Source organism: Neopsephotus bourkii, unplaced genomic scaffold (genome assembly GCF_033783945.1).
Source record: "Neopsephotus bourkii isolate Nb327-2 ecotype Australia unplaced genomic scaffold, CSIRO-AGI_Nbou_v1 NB_1792, whole genome shotgun sequence".
Taxonomy (NCBI): Eukaryota; Metazoa; Chordata; class Aves; order Psittaciformes; family Psittacidae; genus Neopsephotus; species Neopsephotus bourkii.
The window spans coordinates 12,629,025-12,646,277 of record NW_026902266.1 but is presented as its reverse complement, the minus strand read 5'-3'; the positions used below and the strand labels follow the sequence as shown (position 1 = coordinate 12,646,277).

Genomic DNA, 17,253 nt, shown 5'->3' with positions numbered 1-17,253 from the left:
TATTAGGAGGGAACTGGTTTCATGTCACATACCACCTGGATTTCAGCAGTTTCTTCTGATTTGGTGTATCTGACTTCGTATATTGAGCGATAGAAAGAGAAGAGTGAGTTTCTGTCATAGAGGCTGGTCAGTGAGATTGGGTGAAGCAATAGATTTTACAGTAAGATTAATTTCATAACTATCTGCATAGGTAATCCAGAAGGTATGAGCTAAAGACATACAAATGGTTTTGGAAAACAAGCTGTGAGGTTATTTGACTGAGGTAGGCAGTGTGGGATGAGCCAGTGTGCTGATGCCATGAACAGCCAGTCTTCTGGAAGGAAGATTTCTCAGCACAGGTGTATAGCCAGCTGGCATCTGTGTAATTTGTCTCTGGTACTAATCAATTTAATGGCAAAGTGTCTGACTGCCAAGAGTTGATATCAGGCTCATGTATGTGTACAGTGCTGCTCATCACATGGTATGAAAAGTTAATATTTGCAGCAATGTGCTGTTCATGGTAAGCTTTCTTCCCACAGGAAGAATCAAACTGATCTTTCCTTTTTAGTAATAAATGTGATAAACGTGTCTACCTTTGTATTGCTTCAGGCAGTACCACTTACTGGTTCACCTTTGAGCCTTAGCTTCCCATGATCATTCTGCCCTTGTAGAAGCAAGGTGTAAGAACTGGCTGTGAGATTCAGGCCAAGATCTGTTTACAGAGACTGAGGTATCAAATATGCATGTTTACTAATAAAAAAGCAGCTGATAGTCTTATAATAATTGATTTTATTTCTTGTGAGAGACTGGCTCAATTAAGTCATTTCCCCAAAGGGTTTTCAACCAAATAAAGGGAGGAAAGACTTTGTCATCAGAGATGCATGCTTAATTCACTTGATTTGAATTGTAATTTCTTGCTAATGCTTTTTTCCTGTAGAATGACATTGAAATAGCATGTTTGCTTGGTATACAAAAAATGGATGCACTTAGCAAATGTCTTCTTAGAGCTTGTGGACTAAAGTCACAGATACCTGTTGCTGGAAAATCTCAGTCTTACAGATACAACCTAGATTACTGGGTGCTTTTCAATCAGGAGCCAGCAAGCGATTCATAGATCATCACCACCTACAAAATCATTAGGCAAAATTTAGTAGATGTCTGTATGAGTCTGTGAAGGCTATTGTTTCTGGGATGGCTCATCATCCATGGAAAATTATCCTTGGAACTGCCTGTAGTTGCAAAAGCTTATGTGTTCACTATTACCATGAGTCTTGTTTTTATTCAGTTGTCTTCGTGTATTGGTGTTCTGTTTGCATGTGTGTGGATCTGTAAGTGTAATAATAAATATAGAAGTTAAAACCTTCAGGGAAAGTGTGGTTGATTTGGAGAAATCCAGATTAAGATAACATGCAACAGGTTGAACAATTACTTTTATAGTTTTCTTGATGAGCATGAATGTGCATGTTCTTGAAAAGTGCTGAGCAATGTTAATTTCCACCGGCCAGGATCAGGAGTGTATCTGATCTGAATACTTATGATGTGAAGAAACTCTGTGAGCTTATTTGTGTAATTTCAGATTGGTTTTGTGGAGATCATGTTAATTGACAAACGACAGAGATACCTGTGACTTTCCCTCGTTGCTGTGATTTTTTGACTGATATTTAAAAGCTATTCTTTCTCAAGTTCTCATTCTAAAATGATCTGAATTGATCAAACTTTCTTAATTTTCTTAATTAAATAGTTGTTTGTGAACTCACAGGCTCCACTCTCTCAATCTCTCTGGTAGCAGGACCTGTCAGAATAGTTTCTGTGTTCGACCAAGGGTTTAGCACAGCATTCATCTTTGAAGAACTGGAGCTGATTCCAGAATTCAGGCTGGGATGCAGTACTTGACAAGGGAAGAAGCATTACATATTTATAGAGGTTGGAATGTAGTTCAGGGAAACAAGTGTCATTGGTTTCTTGTCAGTATTGTCAGGGGAAAAAAGGAAAACATCTTGAATGAATCAGTCTTCTTGCTTTACGTTTTTGTATTTGGGTTCTTTTCAGTAAGAGATTAAAGAACATGCTGCTTCGCATTCTTTGGGAGTCAGGGTTCTGGTGGCATATACTACTATTGTCTTTAGGTGTTTCCATGCAGCCAGCTGTCAGGTCTGTGTGAGTGATGAGGAGGACTTTGAACACAGTTGAAGTTTCTGCCTGTTGGACACATCTGAAGACTTCCCAAAGATTGGCTTTTATTTTCATAATTTGCTATGCGACCAAACAGTTACAGTTTGCGAGTATTTCTCCAGAAATTAGAGGGTTTAGTTAGATGGCTAATTGTTAATGGGTGTGGAGACTTCATAAATAATTAGATACTCTAGTTCATGATGACAGATCAGGGTCAGGTAAGGCATTTGATCTTTCCTAAGTGTTTACAGAGACTATTCTCTGAGTTAGATTATGTTGTTGATTGTGTAAAGACTGAAGGGCTGCTTGGAAGGGTGAGACAGTACTGATACAGAGAGCCTCACAAGTAACCTGGAACAGACTTCTTGAGGAACTACGTGTTGAGAATGAATGCTGTGATTTCATTGTACTGGAGTGCTTCTTAAATTAAGTTCTAGGTGTATTTTTTCCCCATGTTTTCTATTTGTTATAGCAGCCGGAGATTTGGCCTTGTGGAACAAAAGCATTTTGTAATGACATATATATTACAATGTTACGATTCCAGTAACATTATTGCACACAACTAAGTATTGACTAAAAATTCAAATAGACTGGATTGGTAAACTGGACCATAAAATTTATTGTGTGACTGAAACTGATTTGCTATTTAAACTTGGATGCCAAATGAACTGAATTTTTTCTCTCTGTTGAATCTGTACTTTCAAAGAACTTACTTTACACACTGACTTGGCAGTCATTGTGTGTGTTCAGGCAAAGTGTACACACTGTGTGTACAGAGTCTCTTTTCTCTTCCTTTGTCTTTATTTTTTCCCTTCAAAACTTTAATCTTTTCTAGCAAGGTAACTCAGGCTGAAGTTAAATAGTTCATCTTTGTATATAAAACCAAAACAACATTCTTGTTGTCTGATAAGAATCCTTCTGAAATTTAGTTAATTTAAAATTTTCAGTCCCAGCCTTTAGACTGTGATAAAAAATATAGCTTTTAACTATAATTATATTTTGAATATTAAAATTTTGAGCCTTAGGTGCTAGTAGCTACAGTACTACAAGAAGTATGTGAGGGCATTTAATGTGAAGACTTCCAGGCTGCTGTAAAGTGGCAGCCTGTGCTGCTCTGTGTGGTGTTCTCCCTAAAGTTATGCTTTTTAAAGTAATGTGCCTTAGAGCCTGTTGGAATGAATGTCTGAAATTGTTTCTATTTGTCTTTGTCTTTTGTAGAAGCTCCACCAAAACTGGAAGAAAATCCTGCTGAAGCATTCACGGACTCATCTCTCTTTGCTCACTGGGGCCAAGATCTCAGCCCTGAAAACAGACGGATTGCACTGAAACAATTCCAGTATTATGGCTACAACGCTTACCTGAGTGATCGCTTGCCACTGGACAGGCCCTTGCCTGACCTTAGGCCTAACGGGTGAGTCCTGTAGTTCAGCCTAGCATCGTAGGTCCTGAATTGTAGAGTCTGTTAGCAATTTTTCACCTGGAAGTGTTGTATTGTGTGATCATGTAGCAGGTAGGCTACATACAATGGCCAGAATGAGTAATTTCTGTCATATATATGAAAGTTGAAAGTTTGAAATGTCTCCTGAAACACTTGAGAACCTAAATTAAGTCCTGTTAATATGCCACTACATATCCATTAAAAGTTCCCCAAAATCATTTAGAACTTTAATCAATTTACATTTCATAGCAAGTGTTTTATTGCTAAAAGATTAACCTTTTAATGTTCAGTATTGATTTTATCACAAGATCTGACTAAGAAAGAAATAAGAACTGTTCTTTTTGAAAGCTCCGAACTGCCTGGTAAAATGGGTTGAGTGAAACTGTTTAGCTTTAGTGGTGAAAGGTGCAATTTAGTCAAGCCGTATGCACCAGCTGAATGCCCATGAAGCCTCCTTCACTGGGTTGTTTTCTCCTAGGAAACATGCATGTCAGGCAAGGGTAAATATGTCCAATCTTATTCTGCAACGGCTTGGTGAGATGGATGGGACCAAGGGAGTTAGTGGCTTTCCCTTCAGTGTATTTGAGGTCTGTTCTGGTAAGACTGTTTGCAGAGACAGTTAATGCTCAAATTTTTCCAGCCTTGGTGATCCATCTGATCCTTTGAACAAACAGCGGGTCTGGGGATGGGGAAATGGTTGGAGGGAAAACTAGCAGCCCCTTAAAAAAATACATCATTGCAATAAACATGATGAGTACTTACTGAATTGAACATGTGATCTTACTCTCTTATTTTAACCAACTGTTTTAATAACTAAAGCAGCAAGTGATGCATTTTGCCATTATATTTTAGAAATATTTATGTTGTAGATTTACTGAAATAACAGCTTTAAGGAAATCAAACTCAGCAATTGTATTTGTATTTTGGTTAAATCAGTTTAGTACTGTCTGTAGGGACAGTCTCTTTTATTTTTGATTGTAAACTAAGTTAGAGGAAAAATAAATCTTCTGTCATTAATAAGACATCAATGACAGAAATGTTTCTGTTCTTATCTCTCTTTGGAAATGACTCTGCTGAATTATTTCAATCTAAATTTTTTATAACTATAGGATTTAAAAATTAAAAAGACAGAGAAAATGAATGATACTGTAACTGAGAGAAATAAATTAAGGTTGGGATTTTAAAAGAAACTCCAATTAGAAGTTAATCATGATCCTAATTTCAGTAAAATTTTTGATCCTTAGTTAACTATCTGCCAGAAACATGCTAGACATTATAATATGTTTATGAACACTTATACAAAGTAATAGCATGGTGGTGGTAGCTCAGGAAGATTTTTTTTTCTTTTTACCCACACCTTTTATTATTGTTCAGGAGCAAGTAATCTGACATTGAAATATAGTAAACTCTGATACTGAGGGAAATGAAGTGTACTGTCAGGTAGTATGCAAACTGTTTGCTCTGTCTACAGCACCCTGAAGAATACAGAGTTACAGGGTATTCTGGAAGTCGTGCTGCTGAAAAAAGAATTCCCAGTCCTGATATGCAAATTCTCATTTGTGTGAGAGCACATTCATGGTGTTATTGGGAAAAAAGCCTACTCTGCCAGAGCATTTTCCACTGTAATAGTAAATTTTTAGGATTTGTAGCACCTCTCTTTAAAGCAAATTGAATTAGAACGTCCCAGAGTCTATATAGATGTATTTAAATTATCCATGGGCAAATCACAGGCTCAAACAGGACAGCGTGTGTTGTGGTTTAAGCCCAGCCGTAAGTCAGACCACACAGTCTCTGTCTCACTCTCCCCGTTCTCCCCCTCCTCCTCCACCACTCCCAGAGGGATGGGGAGGGGAATCAAAAGAATGCAACTCCCACAGGTTAAGATAAGAACAGTCCAGTAACTAAGGTATAACACAAACCACTGCTGCTGCCACCAATAATAATAATGATAAGGGAAATAACAAGGGAAGAGAATACAAGCGCTCATCACCTGCCGGCCGATACCCAGCTGACCAAGCAGTGATCGAGCCCTTCCGGGTAACTGTCCCCAGTTTATATACTGGGCATGATGTGCTGTGGTATGGAATACCTCTTTGGTCAGTTTGGGTCAGGTGTCCTGCTCTGCTTCCTCCCGGCTTCCCCTCCTCCCTGGCAGAGCATGAGACTCAGAAAGTCCTTGGTCAGAGTAAACATTACTGATCAGCTGCTAAAAACATCGGTGTTATCAGTGCTGTTCCCAGGCTGAAAGTTAAAAACACAGCACTGCACCAGCTACTAAGAAGAAAAATGGCTGCTATTGCTGAACCCAGGACAGCGTGAAAGCCAAGGACAGTTTGGTCTGAAGAGAGCACACAGCAAGTGGCATGGAGGCCACATTGATCAGGTTTGCTGGACCTTAGTTAATTGTGGTATTCCTGTTCTGACTAGAAGTGCAGGAAAGCAAAAATATGAGGTATCATAATAGCTCTGGACAGTTAGCCTAGGTCTAACCAAACTTATTAGCCTGGATTTGACAGTGGTTCTGCAAGAGTCAGCATGACACTGGAATCCCACCAGAGACTTGTGGGCAGGTAGCTAGAGCAATGGAGTTCCTCTGGGTTTGGTTGTGGTCTATCATCTGTCTTCATAACCTATCCTACGAAGTACTGGAAGATGGAATGAAAACAGAATTAGATGCGTAACTGAAGTCTAAAGTAATTCATAGATCGCTGGCCCCAGTTGAGTCTGGGAGAATTAAGTGATCTGCCAAGAGTGTGTGGTGTTAGGAGCCCCTTTTATATCATACTGGTATGACTCAACCTTGACTTCCTTTCTTGCCTACAGTGCTCTGAGAATTCGCATCAAAATAACAGAGGAGCTCAGCATTTCTTTGCAAGGTGCTGCAGTGAGAAAGGCCAATCCACATATGTAATGCCGCATATTATAGCTTAGAGGATTTTCTAGGCTTGATATTATCAACATTTAGTGTCATGAGAAAACCAGAGGACAAGTCAGAGATTGCTGAGCCAAACACATGTAGAGGAGAGGGCAAATATTCAACATTGCCCAGTCCTCCGATGTGAGTGGCTTGCAGAGGTGGGAGACCACATTTAGTAGTTAGGGCAGTGCACTCTGCCCAGCTCCTGAGCTCTGACTTCTCCCAAAAAAAAAATGACCATCAGTCAGATGGAAACATCCAACCAATTGCAGCTGTGTCAATTGCCATACCTTGCAGTGGGACCTTCTCATGTTTTACGCACTGCAAAGTGGTTTCTAATGCTCTGTACAGTCATGAGCGCATGTCCTGTGGTAAAATGTTCATAATTTGATTACTTTTCACTGTGAATATTTGCCCTAGCACAGTGGAGTTCCCAGCACAGTCCAGAACAATCTGTTATAACACAGATTGTAATAAATGATTCACCTGGATATATCAGCCTCTTGAAGTAATTGTCACATCCCAAAGTACTGTTTCTGCAGTACTTAGTGGATAGTACAGGCAATATGGGGTGTTGTTTATACTGTCTCTGGCAAGGCCTCTGTTTATTTTCTGCTGCTGAAATTGGGTGCTCTGCTGTTTACCACCCTTACGTGCATCTGTTAGCCCATAACATGTCTACATTGCAGACTAACAAATAACTACTGGCTCTAATGAGCTTGGAAGCATTGAGGAAGGCAGCATTGCCCTTACTGTGTGCAGGAACAAGGTAAGACTTGTAAGAGAGCAGTGTAGGGGAGAGGGACCTGGGGGTCCTGGTGGACGACAGGGTGACCATGAGCCAACACTGTGCCCTTGTGGCCAAGAAGGCCAATGGCATCCTGGGGTGTATTAGAAGGGGGGTGGTGAGTAGGTCGAGAGAGGTTCTCCTTCCCCTCTACTCAGCCCTGGTGAGACCTCATCTGGAATACTGTGTCCAGTTCTGGGCCCCTCAGTTTAAAAAGGACAGGGACCTGCTGGAGAGAGTCCAGCGCAGGGCAACTAAGATGATTAAGGGAGTGGAGCATCTCCCTTATGAGGAAAGACTGAAGGAGCTGGGTCTCTATAGTTTGGAGAAGAGGAGATTGAGGGGTGACCTTATTAGTGTATATAAATATATAAAGGGGGAGTGTCATGAGGATGGAGCCAGGCTCTTCTCAGTGGCAAACAATGATAGGACAGGGGACAATGGGTACAAACTGGAACACAAGAGGTTCCACTTAAACTTGAGAAGAAACTTCTTCTCAGTGAGGGTGACGGAACACTGGAACAGGCTGCCCAGGGAGGTTGTGGAATCTCCTTCTTTGGAGACATTCAAAACCCACCTGGACACGTTCCTGTGTAACCTTATCTAGGCGTTCCTGCTCCGGCAGGGGGATTGGACTAGATGATCTTTTGAGGTCCTTTCCAATCTCTAACATACTGTGATACTGTGAAGACTTCTGTGTTAGTTATAATTCTGTTATACTCATTACTTTAAGTAGGGCAGGCAGTATCCACAAAGCTTGTCATGAGTGAAAAGTTGAACAAGATCACTCAGAAACACATTATTAGAAGCTAGATTGTTCAGGGATCCTAAAGCTGGGTACCAAATCTCCTGTCAAGTGGATGCCCTTAGGATTCTACTCTGTTGGCTTGTAAGTTTTCGGGGCCTGATCCAGTGTGCTGCAGCGCATGTGGGAAAGAGAGATAACATTCTTTGCTTATGTGATGAGAGAGCAGAGGGTAGTGGAGGATGGTGTGAAGTGGGACCCCCGTGGAGGAACTATTCTGCAGAGTTTTGCTGCTGCATAGCCTGTATGATATGAAGGATCTGACCAGTAGGCATAAATCAACTGTTTCAGCCAGAGTAACTGCAGTTAGTCAAAATTCGACTTAGTAAAACCAGTATTTGTATGAAGAAGCAAAGGCAGCATGGTGGAGGGGGAAAAGAAGCATTTAAAGCTCAGATGCTTTTTGTTTGGAGATGGCTAAATAGCTGAGTCAGTGCTGTTTGGCCTCTAAGCAAGTGGAGAGATGTCCTTTTTCCTGTGCAGAGAAAGGCTTTGGCTGTTTTCTAAGGATTTCTTGTTTCAAAAAGTTCACCAGTTGCAAATTGCATTACTTTGAGGCTCAATTCAGCAAGGGATAATGGTAGAAGCCTTGAATAGCAGCAAAATTAGGTTTGTGATAAATTGAGCACAAACAGCAGGCAGGAAATCCATTGAATGCAAATACAAATACAAGGGAGAAAAATTAAGCATTGGCTGATTGAGGAGAATGATGTGGTTTAGGTCAAAAGCTGTTCATGTATGTGTATCTGTCCAAAATGTCCATTGGTGTTTTGGTAGTATATGCAGTCCTGGAGGTAGTATTCAAGAAATCAGACTTCTATAAACTTGTAGGCTTTCCTTTATTAAAACTGTTGTAAGAAAAACACATTATCTCAAATTGTGAGGTTCAGGCTGGGCATTTACATGTTAGCTCTGCTTCTCCCCAGAAGCCAGCTCCTGCTGCCTTGCATTCAATCAACATTTACTTCCACATGTGTCTGTGAAACACTTCTGATTGGCTGAGGTTATGTTAGTAACTGATATGTTTCTGTGTTCATTTCTGACCAAGATCTTCTGTTTCTTTTCATGAAAGATAGCATGAATATAGCATGTTGTATTTGGTGTTTCAAATAAGTCCTTTAAAAAGGGCACAAACCCCTGGTACTTTACCTATTATATTGGTTTGGACAAAAGTCCTAAAATTACTAAATTATTCAGCTTTCTTGTTAAATACCTCGTGTTTAATTCTGTTATATTTCCCATTCTCTTTTACTCATCTCAGCTTAGGTTCCTTTTTTATTGTGTCATTTTTGTTTGCCTTCAAACTGACTCATAGCAGTGATGTGTACTGCCCGAGTAGCCACCCTATGTGATTCTCATGTGTGCTTCAGTTTGTCCTGTCTGGATGTAACTATCTCCTCAAATAGCTTTCTCTAGAAGTATTTAATATCAAATCAGCTGCAGCCTTCAAGCTGCTTTATTAATGAAGTACACTTCTTGGTTTTGATCTTGTCCATTGTCTCCTGTAACTGAAAGAAGATGTGAGGCAGTAATCTGCACACATTCTCCCAGTTTTAATGTGTTGTAACATGTTAATATTCTTTCACTTGGCGTATACTTATACTAAAGCATACTCAGAATAATCCTTGGCATAATACTGAGAGAGGGTGACAATCTTTGGCCAAATGCCTTTATAAAATTTTCCTCATGTTCATCCAAAAACTTGTTTTGTTGAGATCATCAACTCCTATCTCACTGTTCTTATTGCTTTATTTGGAGAAAGATCTTGGGTTTAAGTACCAAGAAAAAGATGGACCTTTATTATATTATTTTATCAATATCAGTAACTTTTATTAAAAGCAGTGGGGAATCAATCTGTTACAATTAAATCTGTTCTGTAAGATGCTTAGGAGACCAAGAATTAATCAATCTAGTGTTACAGTCTTGGAACTTATCTGTATAGTTATCAAGTTCCCTGCCTGTTTTCTAATCTTTCTTTATTGCAGGTTTTTTAATTTTGTTTTCAGTAATTGGTGCCAAGAGAAAAAAAAAAAAGCAGTCGTTAATGTTTGCTTATACCTATATGGTAACTCTATATTCAAATTCCTCACATGATTGTATGCCTGCCTTTGCTCTCATGTAATAGAATATGATGACCCCCCCCCCAAAAGATTTCTAGATTTGCCTCAGAAATACTGTCTCACTGGCTGTAGTTTTGTAACAATAGATAGTAATCTTCAGAGTTCAGTAAAAAAGCCCTTTTTATTTGTTGTTCAATGCCAGCCTTTTTAGCATATTTCAGTCAACACTTAAGATACTGATAGTAATGAAAAATGACCACCAAATGAAATTATAAACATGCACTCCCATGTTTTGAACTTCCATTTCCCCTCCCATGTTTTGAACTTCCATTTGCTATTCTGGCTGATGAAAAAAGTCTTGAAAAAGGTACAATTCTGTTTCTGTTTGTGCTTCTGAGAAGTTCTTATTCTGTTGGAACTAAAGCTCTCTTCCACGTGTTCTTAAAGCAATCCTTTAACCGCAAATGTTTTAGTAATATGCTTTATTGCACCATTTGTTTAAAAAAAACCCCAACAACAAACCAATGGATTAGATGACATAACTTAGTGATTAAGACAAAAACCACGTTCTGTCACCATTGTTGGCTGTGATACCCATGGAACTCTTGGTGAAAGGCTCTTAACAACTGCAGAAAACAATTATTTTTTGTAATTTATACTCATATTGGTAGAAGGTCTCAGAGATCAGTTATTAGCCCAGGGAATCATTCTTACTCTGTTGTTCTTCCTGCATTGTTACACTAATTTTAATGTGACTGGCTAAATTGTCTTATCACAGTGCATATAGTCCAGAGGGATGTAATTTTCTTGTGCACAAATATTTGAAAGAAGATTCATAATGTATGATGTCCTCCATTTACCAGAGTTGTGCTTGAAATAGAACACCAGGAGTTTCTCTAAATTTCTGGTAACCATGACAACTGTTACTTTAGTGTTATTAGCCTGATGTAATTTATTGGAGTAGGTTGCTAGAGGTAATTTTTTAGTTGCATTGGGTTCATACTTGTTAATGTAATTCTAAGTAATAATTAGAATTTATATTTAAGAATCACTAAGTCATAAAACTGGATTATGCTCTACGTTTTGTGGGTTTGTGTGTTTTTAGGGAGATCCTTACTTTGCAGAGGAGCAGGTAAGGGGTCTTGTCAGAGGCCCCTTGATGAGCCCAAGGCAAAGCTGTCCTTGAAATGTGTATGTTGCTGGTTGCCACCCAACTGTTCAGTTTTTAGGGCAAATGGATCTTAAGATTTTGATCCATACAGTTTTCTCCCTTTGGCCCCCTTCTGCATATTCTGTACACATATGTACGCACCCTTTCTCTGTACATATTTCTTATGCATTCCTAGAATTGCGGAATTTTATTCCTTATGAAACTTGGAATAAAGACAGATATACTTGTCAAATTGTGCAAGTGCTTTGCATTCTGTGCACGATTTGAGGTGTGTGAATTCAATTATGATTTGTTTAAAAAAAATAATTAGGTAATTTTTACTGTCATCATCTGATATGAAAAATAGGCGGCCTGGGGAGAATACAGGGGTGTTGTCCAGGAAACTAGGGACCAGGTTAGGAAAGCTAAGGCCCAGTAAGGATTAAACTTGGATAGGGATATTAAGGAGAACAGGAAGGGATTCTACAGGTACATAGCAAATAAAAGACAGACTAGGGACAACGTAGGCACCCCTAGGAAGCTCTCAGGTGAACTAGCTACACAGGATTTGGAGAAGGCTGAGGTTCTGAATGACTTATTTGCCTCGGTCTTCACTGGCAAATGCTCTGATCGCACCACCCAAGTCTTAGAAGGCAGACACAGGGACTGTGAGAATGAAGACCTTGGGCCCACCATAGGAGAGAAATTGGTTTGAGACCATCTTAAAATCTGAATGTACACAAGGCCATGGGTCCTGATGAAATCCATCCGCAGGTCCTGAAGGAGCTGGCAAATGAAGTTGCTAAGCCGCTTGCCATCATATTTGAGAAATCATGGCAGTCAGGTGAAGTTCCCAACAACTGGAAAAAGGGAAATATAACCCCCATTTTCAAGAAGGGGAAAATGGGTGACACAGGGAATTACAGACCAGTCAGTCTCACCTCTGTGCCTGGCAAAATCTTGGAGCAGATTTTCCTGGAAGGCATGATAAGGCACATGAAAATCAACAAGGTGCTTGGTGACAGCCAGCATGGCTTCACTAAGGGGAAATCCTGCCTGACCAATTTGGTGGCCTTCTATGGTGGGGCTACAGAACTGATGGACAGGGGTAGAGCAGTTGATGTCATCTACCTGGATTTGTGTAAAGCGTTCGAAGCTGTCCCACTTGACATCCTTGTCTCTAAATTGGAGAGACATCAATTTGATGAATGAACCACTCGGTGGATAAAGAACTGGCTGGATGGCTGCACACAAAGAGTTGTGGTCAATGGCTCAAATGTCCGGCTGGAGACCAGTAACGAGTGGTGTCCCTCAGGGATCGGTGTTGGGACCGGTCTTGTTTAACATCTTCATCGCTGACATGGGCAGTGGGATTGAGTGCACCCTCAGCAAGTTTGCCGATGACACCAAGCTGTGTGGTTCGGTTGATACGCTGGAGGGAAGGAATGCCATCCAGAGGGACCTTGACACGCTTGTGAGGTGGGCTGATGCCAACCTCATGAAGTTTAACCATGACAAATTTAACCATGCAAGGTCCTACACCTGGGTCGGAGCAATCCCAGGCAGAGCTACAGGCTGGGCAGAGAAGAGATTCAGAGCAGCCCTGCAGAGAAGGACTTGGGGGTGCTGGTCAATGAGAAAATGAACATGAGCCGGCTTCAGTGTGCGCTTGCAGCCCAGAAAGCCAACCGTATCCTGGGCTGCATCAAAAGGAGTGTGACCAGCAGATCGAAGGAGGTGATCCTGCCCCTCTACTCTGCTCTTGTGAGACCTCACTTGGAGTATTGTGTGCAGTTCTGGTGTCCTCAACATAAAAAGGACATGGAACTGTTGGAACAAGTCCAGAGGAGGGCCATGAGAATGATCAGGGGACTGGAGCATGTCCCATATGAAAACAGGCTGAGAAAGTTGGGACTGTTCAGCCTGGAGAAGAGAAGGCTGCGTGGAGACCTCATAGCAACCTTCCAGTATCTGAAGGGGGCCTATAGGGATGCTGGGGATGCACTCTTCATTAGGGACTGTAGTGACAGGACAAGCGGTAATGAGTTCAAACTTAAACAGGGTAGGTTTAGATTGGATATAAGGAGGAAATTCTTTCCTGTTAGGGTGGTGAGGCACTGGAATAAGTTGCCCAAGGAGGCTGTGAATGCTCCATCCCTGGCAGTGTTTAAGACCAGGCTGGATGAAGCCCTGGGTGAGATGGTTCAGTGTGAGGTGTCCCTGCCCATGGCAGGGGGTTTGAAACTAGATGATCTTAAGGTACTTTCCAATCCTAACTATTCTATGATTCTGTGCTCTGAAAAAAAAATGACCTTAACCTTAACAGCAGCTACCTGGTGCCTTATTAACCCTGACAACAAAAAAAATTAAAATGTATTCTTCAGATTTAATTTCTCAAACTTTTATCCTGATCACAACTCTAAAATTAACTTAGAATATCTGTAGAGAATTAATCCTTACAAAACCAGAGAAACAAAAAAGACAATGGCCTGATAACTAATAATGGTGTGTGAAAATCTGAGGCCCAGACTCTTCAAATCTAGCACCTTTCAAAATCTAGTGGCATTGTGGTGACCAACAATTAAATTGGGTAATGGCAGAGTGTGCCAGACAATGGGAAATCTTGTCCAGTGTGATATCATTTGAAAAGATGTGAATGAATGCAGGTAGGAAAAACAATACAAATAATTTCCTTTAAATGGGTGGAAGACATGTCAGAATCAGGAATTTTATTTGCATGTTTCGATTTATTCATGGTATGGCAGCAGTGTTTTGAGTCTGATTTTGTCATCTGGGACATTTTTGGAATATAGTTTGTCAGTAGCTTCTTAGAAAAAGTTTCTTTTATGCATATCTCAATGTTAGCTTAATTGTCGGAGGGGGAAAAGCCCGCCAGTTTTTACAGAAGTAACTTCTTTGAACTGTTTTCAATGTATTTTCACTGTCATTTAAAATATTTTCCAAAATCATTGTGTTGCTCTTTATCTGATAGGTGACATATCTTACCATTTTTACTAGAGTTTCATTTTTATCTTCTTTGTACCTTGGTATGGCCGAGGCTTACAGATGTTACTATGTCTAAACTAGACAGCTAAAAGACTGATTGGTTGTAAGCTTTGTTTGCTGGACTGTTTTATATCTGTGCATTTTGACTGCAAGTGAACCGCTAAAATAACACACTTTGTAGGCTCTTTACAGGGTAATACTGCAAATTATTTCAGTGTGTTTAAGCCTGTTAACTAGTTCATAGTCTGAAGCCTGATTTCCAAAACTTGGATGAAATTTCAGTTACTGCATCAAACAGAAATGTGCTATCTACACAGAGGTGTACAGGAGATTAGAATTTTGTTAGTAATTGCTCATTATACCTGTGCAGATTTGTACATCTAACTTGCATGTAAGAGTTGACATCTACATAGTAATAGTATCCCAATTGTATATAGGATTTTTTTGTCAGTGTACAAATGGCACGTACATGCATACACACGATGTGCTATGAAAGGGTCTGTACTTTTAAGGAGCTGGATCTGTCATGGTCTTAGCATCTTTTAATAAAGTGTGAGGGTTGGCATTTAAAGACTGTAGTGTGATCATGACTACAGGGTGCTTCCAGGGAGTTTGAGCCTGAAATATATACTTTGAAAATCCTATTTTCAGATGCCACTTAACCCTGGTGACACCTAAATTTCACATTTGCCAAAGATTCCCCTCGGATTTGACAGTGCTGAGCCCAAGCCAGTTTGTGCCTGCTTCACTTACTGAGTTATCTAGGCAGTGCTTTAAGCAGCGCGTTTGGAGACTGTTCACCACAGTTGACCTTTCCTTGAAGAATTTTCAGAGGTTAAATTCCTAAGGTTAAAATACCTGCTCTAGGGTACAGGAGGCAGGTGTAAAGAACTATCTTTTCTTTTAAGAAGATTTGAAACCTTCTGTGCATATATAGAGTTTGGTCACTTTAGCCTAGAGAAGAGGAAGCTCACAGGGATGTCATCAATGTATATAAATATCTGAAGAGAGGCTGCAAATAGGATGGAGCCGGGCTCTTTTCGGTGGTGCCCAGTGACAGGGCCAGAGGCAGTGGGCACAAACTGAAACACAGGAGGCTCTGCCAGAATATCAGGAAGCTTTCTTTTTTTCCTGTGAGGGTGATGGAACACTGACACAGGTTGCCCAGGGAGGTTGTGGAGTCTCCATTGTTGAAGATACCTAGAGGCTGTCTGGATAGGGTCCCAGGCAGCTGGCTCTAGGTGGCCCTGCTTGAGCAGGGGGCTGGACAGGATGACACCCCAGACGTCCATTCCAACCTCAACTATTGTGTGATTCTGTACTGCTTCCCAATAAGTCCTCTGACACCTGACTTGCAGGCTGTGTGAAGGGGCCTTTATTCCTTCAGCCAAAGCAGCACCTCTTAGATGAAAACAATGTTTGCAAAAAGAAAGAAAAAATGATCACAAGAGTTTCTGTGGCGTTATAATCTAGAAGATATAGCATAGCCATAGAGAGTGAATCCAGAGGTTAAAATGCATGAACATCCATTGGAATGGGTACTACAATACAGGTTGCTCCTCTAAGAAATTTGCCCCAAACATGACTCTAGAGTAACTTCTTGTTATCACTCCAACTTAGCATACGTTTAATTCCTCCACAGAAAGTAGAATGACTCTGAAAAATGGGATAGAAAATTATCACACTGAGCTGGCAAGCAGCTCAAGAGCTCTCTGGGGAGTTCAGAGAAGACTGAACTCATGCTTCTTCTGTCCTGGTTGAAGGTTTTAACTCCTGAACTGCCGATTAAAAGAGAAAGTGATGTCTTTCACTAGTTGTCTTCTGGAGGAAAACTCACCTCCCTGTGCCTGTTACTGTAGTGTTTTATTTTACATAAACCCAACTCAGGTTCTTACCTCTAGGAAAGTACCTGTGGTTCTGATTCATTCAGAGGGCCCACAGCGCTTCATGGAAATAGCTTCTTTTCTGTGTTGTGTGTTTCTAAACAGCAATGTAGTTTACAGGGTGCATTTCACTCTGCTGAAAGATACAGTATTTAGATTTTCTTTGTGAATCAATTGAAAAGTCCTTAGAAAATCCCAATTGCCAGCAAAACTCCCTGAAACCAGTAAGAATTATGGCTGCAACTGCTTTTAAAGGCCAGACATAAAAGATGTCCAAATGTAACTTTATGAGAATCTGATTTTCAAAGAGTAGTAAAGTTTTAGTACAAGTCATGCTTAATGAATTAGCATTCACTTTAAGGAAAGCAAAAGGGAGGGTGCAGGTGGGGTAATTGATTATAAACACCACAATAACACTTCCACAAGCTGTTATATTTGATCTGCTGTCCAGTGGTACTCCAAAAAAATATAAAAGGTGTCATGCTTTCAACTCTTCTGAAAGCTTCAAAGAAAACTTTTCAGTCTGATGCTTGAAGCTGAAAACTCTCTTATCAGTGAAAATAGGAGACTAATGCACCAGTAGAAATAGAAACTGGTTTTGGAAAGTAAGTTTTGATTTGTTATGCTGCTAAGAGATCAAACTACAAGTGGGAATAAGTAAATCCAAACACTGTTTTCTCTCTTGCATTGATGCTGTGGAACTATGTGCCTATTAAGTAGATGCTTTTTAAAGTAAGGGGCTAACTGTTTATTCCTGTCTGCACTGTCCAGAAAGACTGCTATTAGAAGCTGCGTTTAAACAAGAGTTTGCATCTGCTTTGCAGTGTTTTGGGTCTCAGATGGAAATGTGGGCTCACTCTAGGCCTTAGTTGTGTAGGCAGATATGGGAGATTCCTTTTTTTACATACTAATGCATCTGGTTATTGCCTGTATGTGCTCTGGGCAAGTACAGGGGCCTTCTGATGGGTGCCCACAAAAGTTCTGTCATTCGTAAGACTAGGGATAGTTTTCTCTGAAACAGTTTGTGTTAACATTGTGACTTCCAACAGTTTACAT

General features: G+C 40.3%; 1 protein-coding gene across 6 annotated transcripts in view; it reads left to right on the top strand.

Annotated features, from left to right (window-relative positions):
• GALNT18 (polypeptide N-acetylgalactosaminyltransferase 18) overlaps positions 1–17,253 on the top strand; it is a 238,368-nt gene that overhangs the window by 105,702 nt on the left and 115,413 nt on the right. For all 6 annotated transcript variants that reach the window (XM_061380458.1, XM_061380455.1, XM_061380457.1 and 3 more), the window contains one exon: positions 3,370–3,562. In XM_061380458.1, the coding sequence (XP_061236442.1) occupies positions 3,370–3,562 (193 nt within the window). The remainder of the gene's footprint in view (positions 1–3,369; positions 3,563–17,253) is intronic.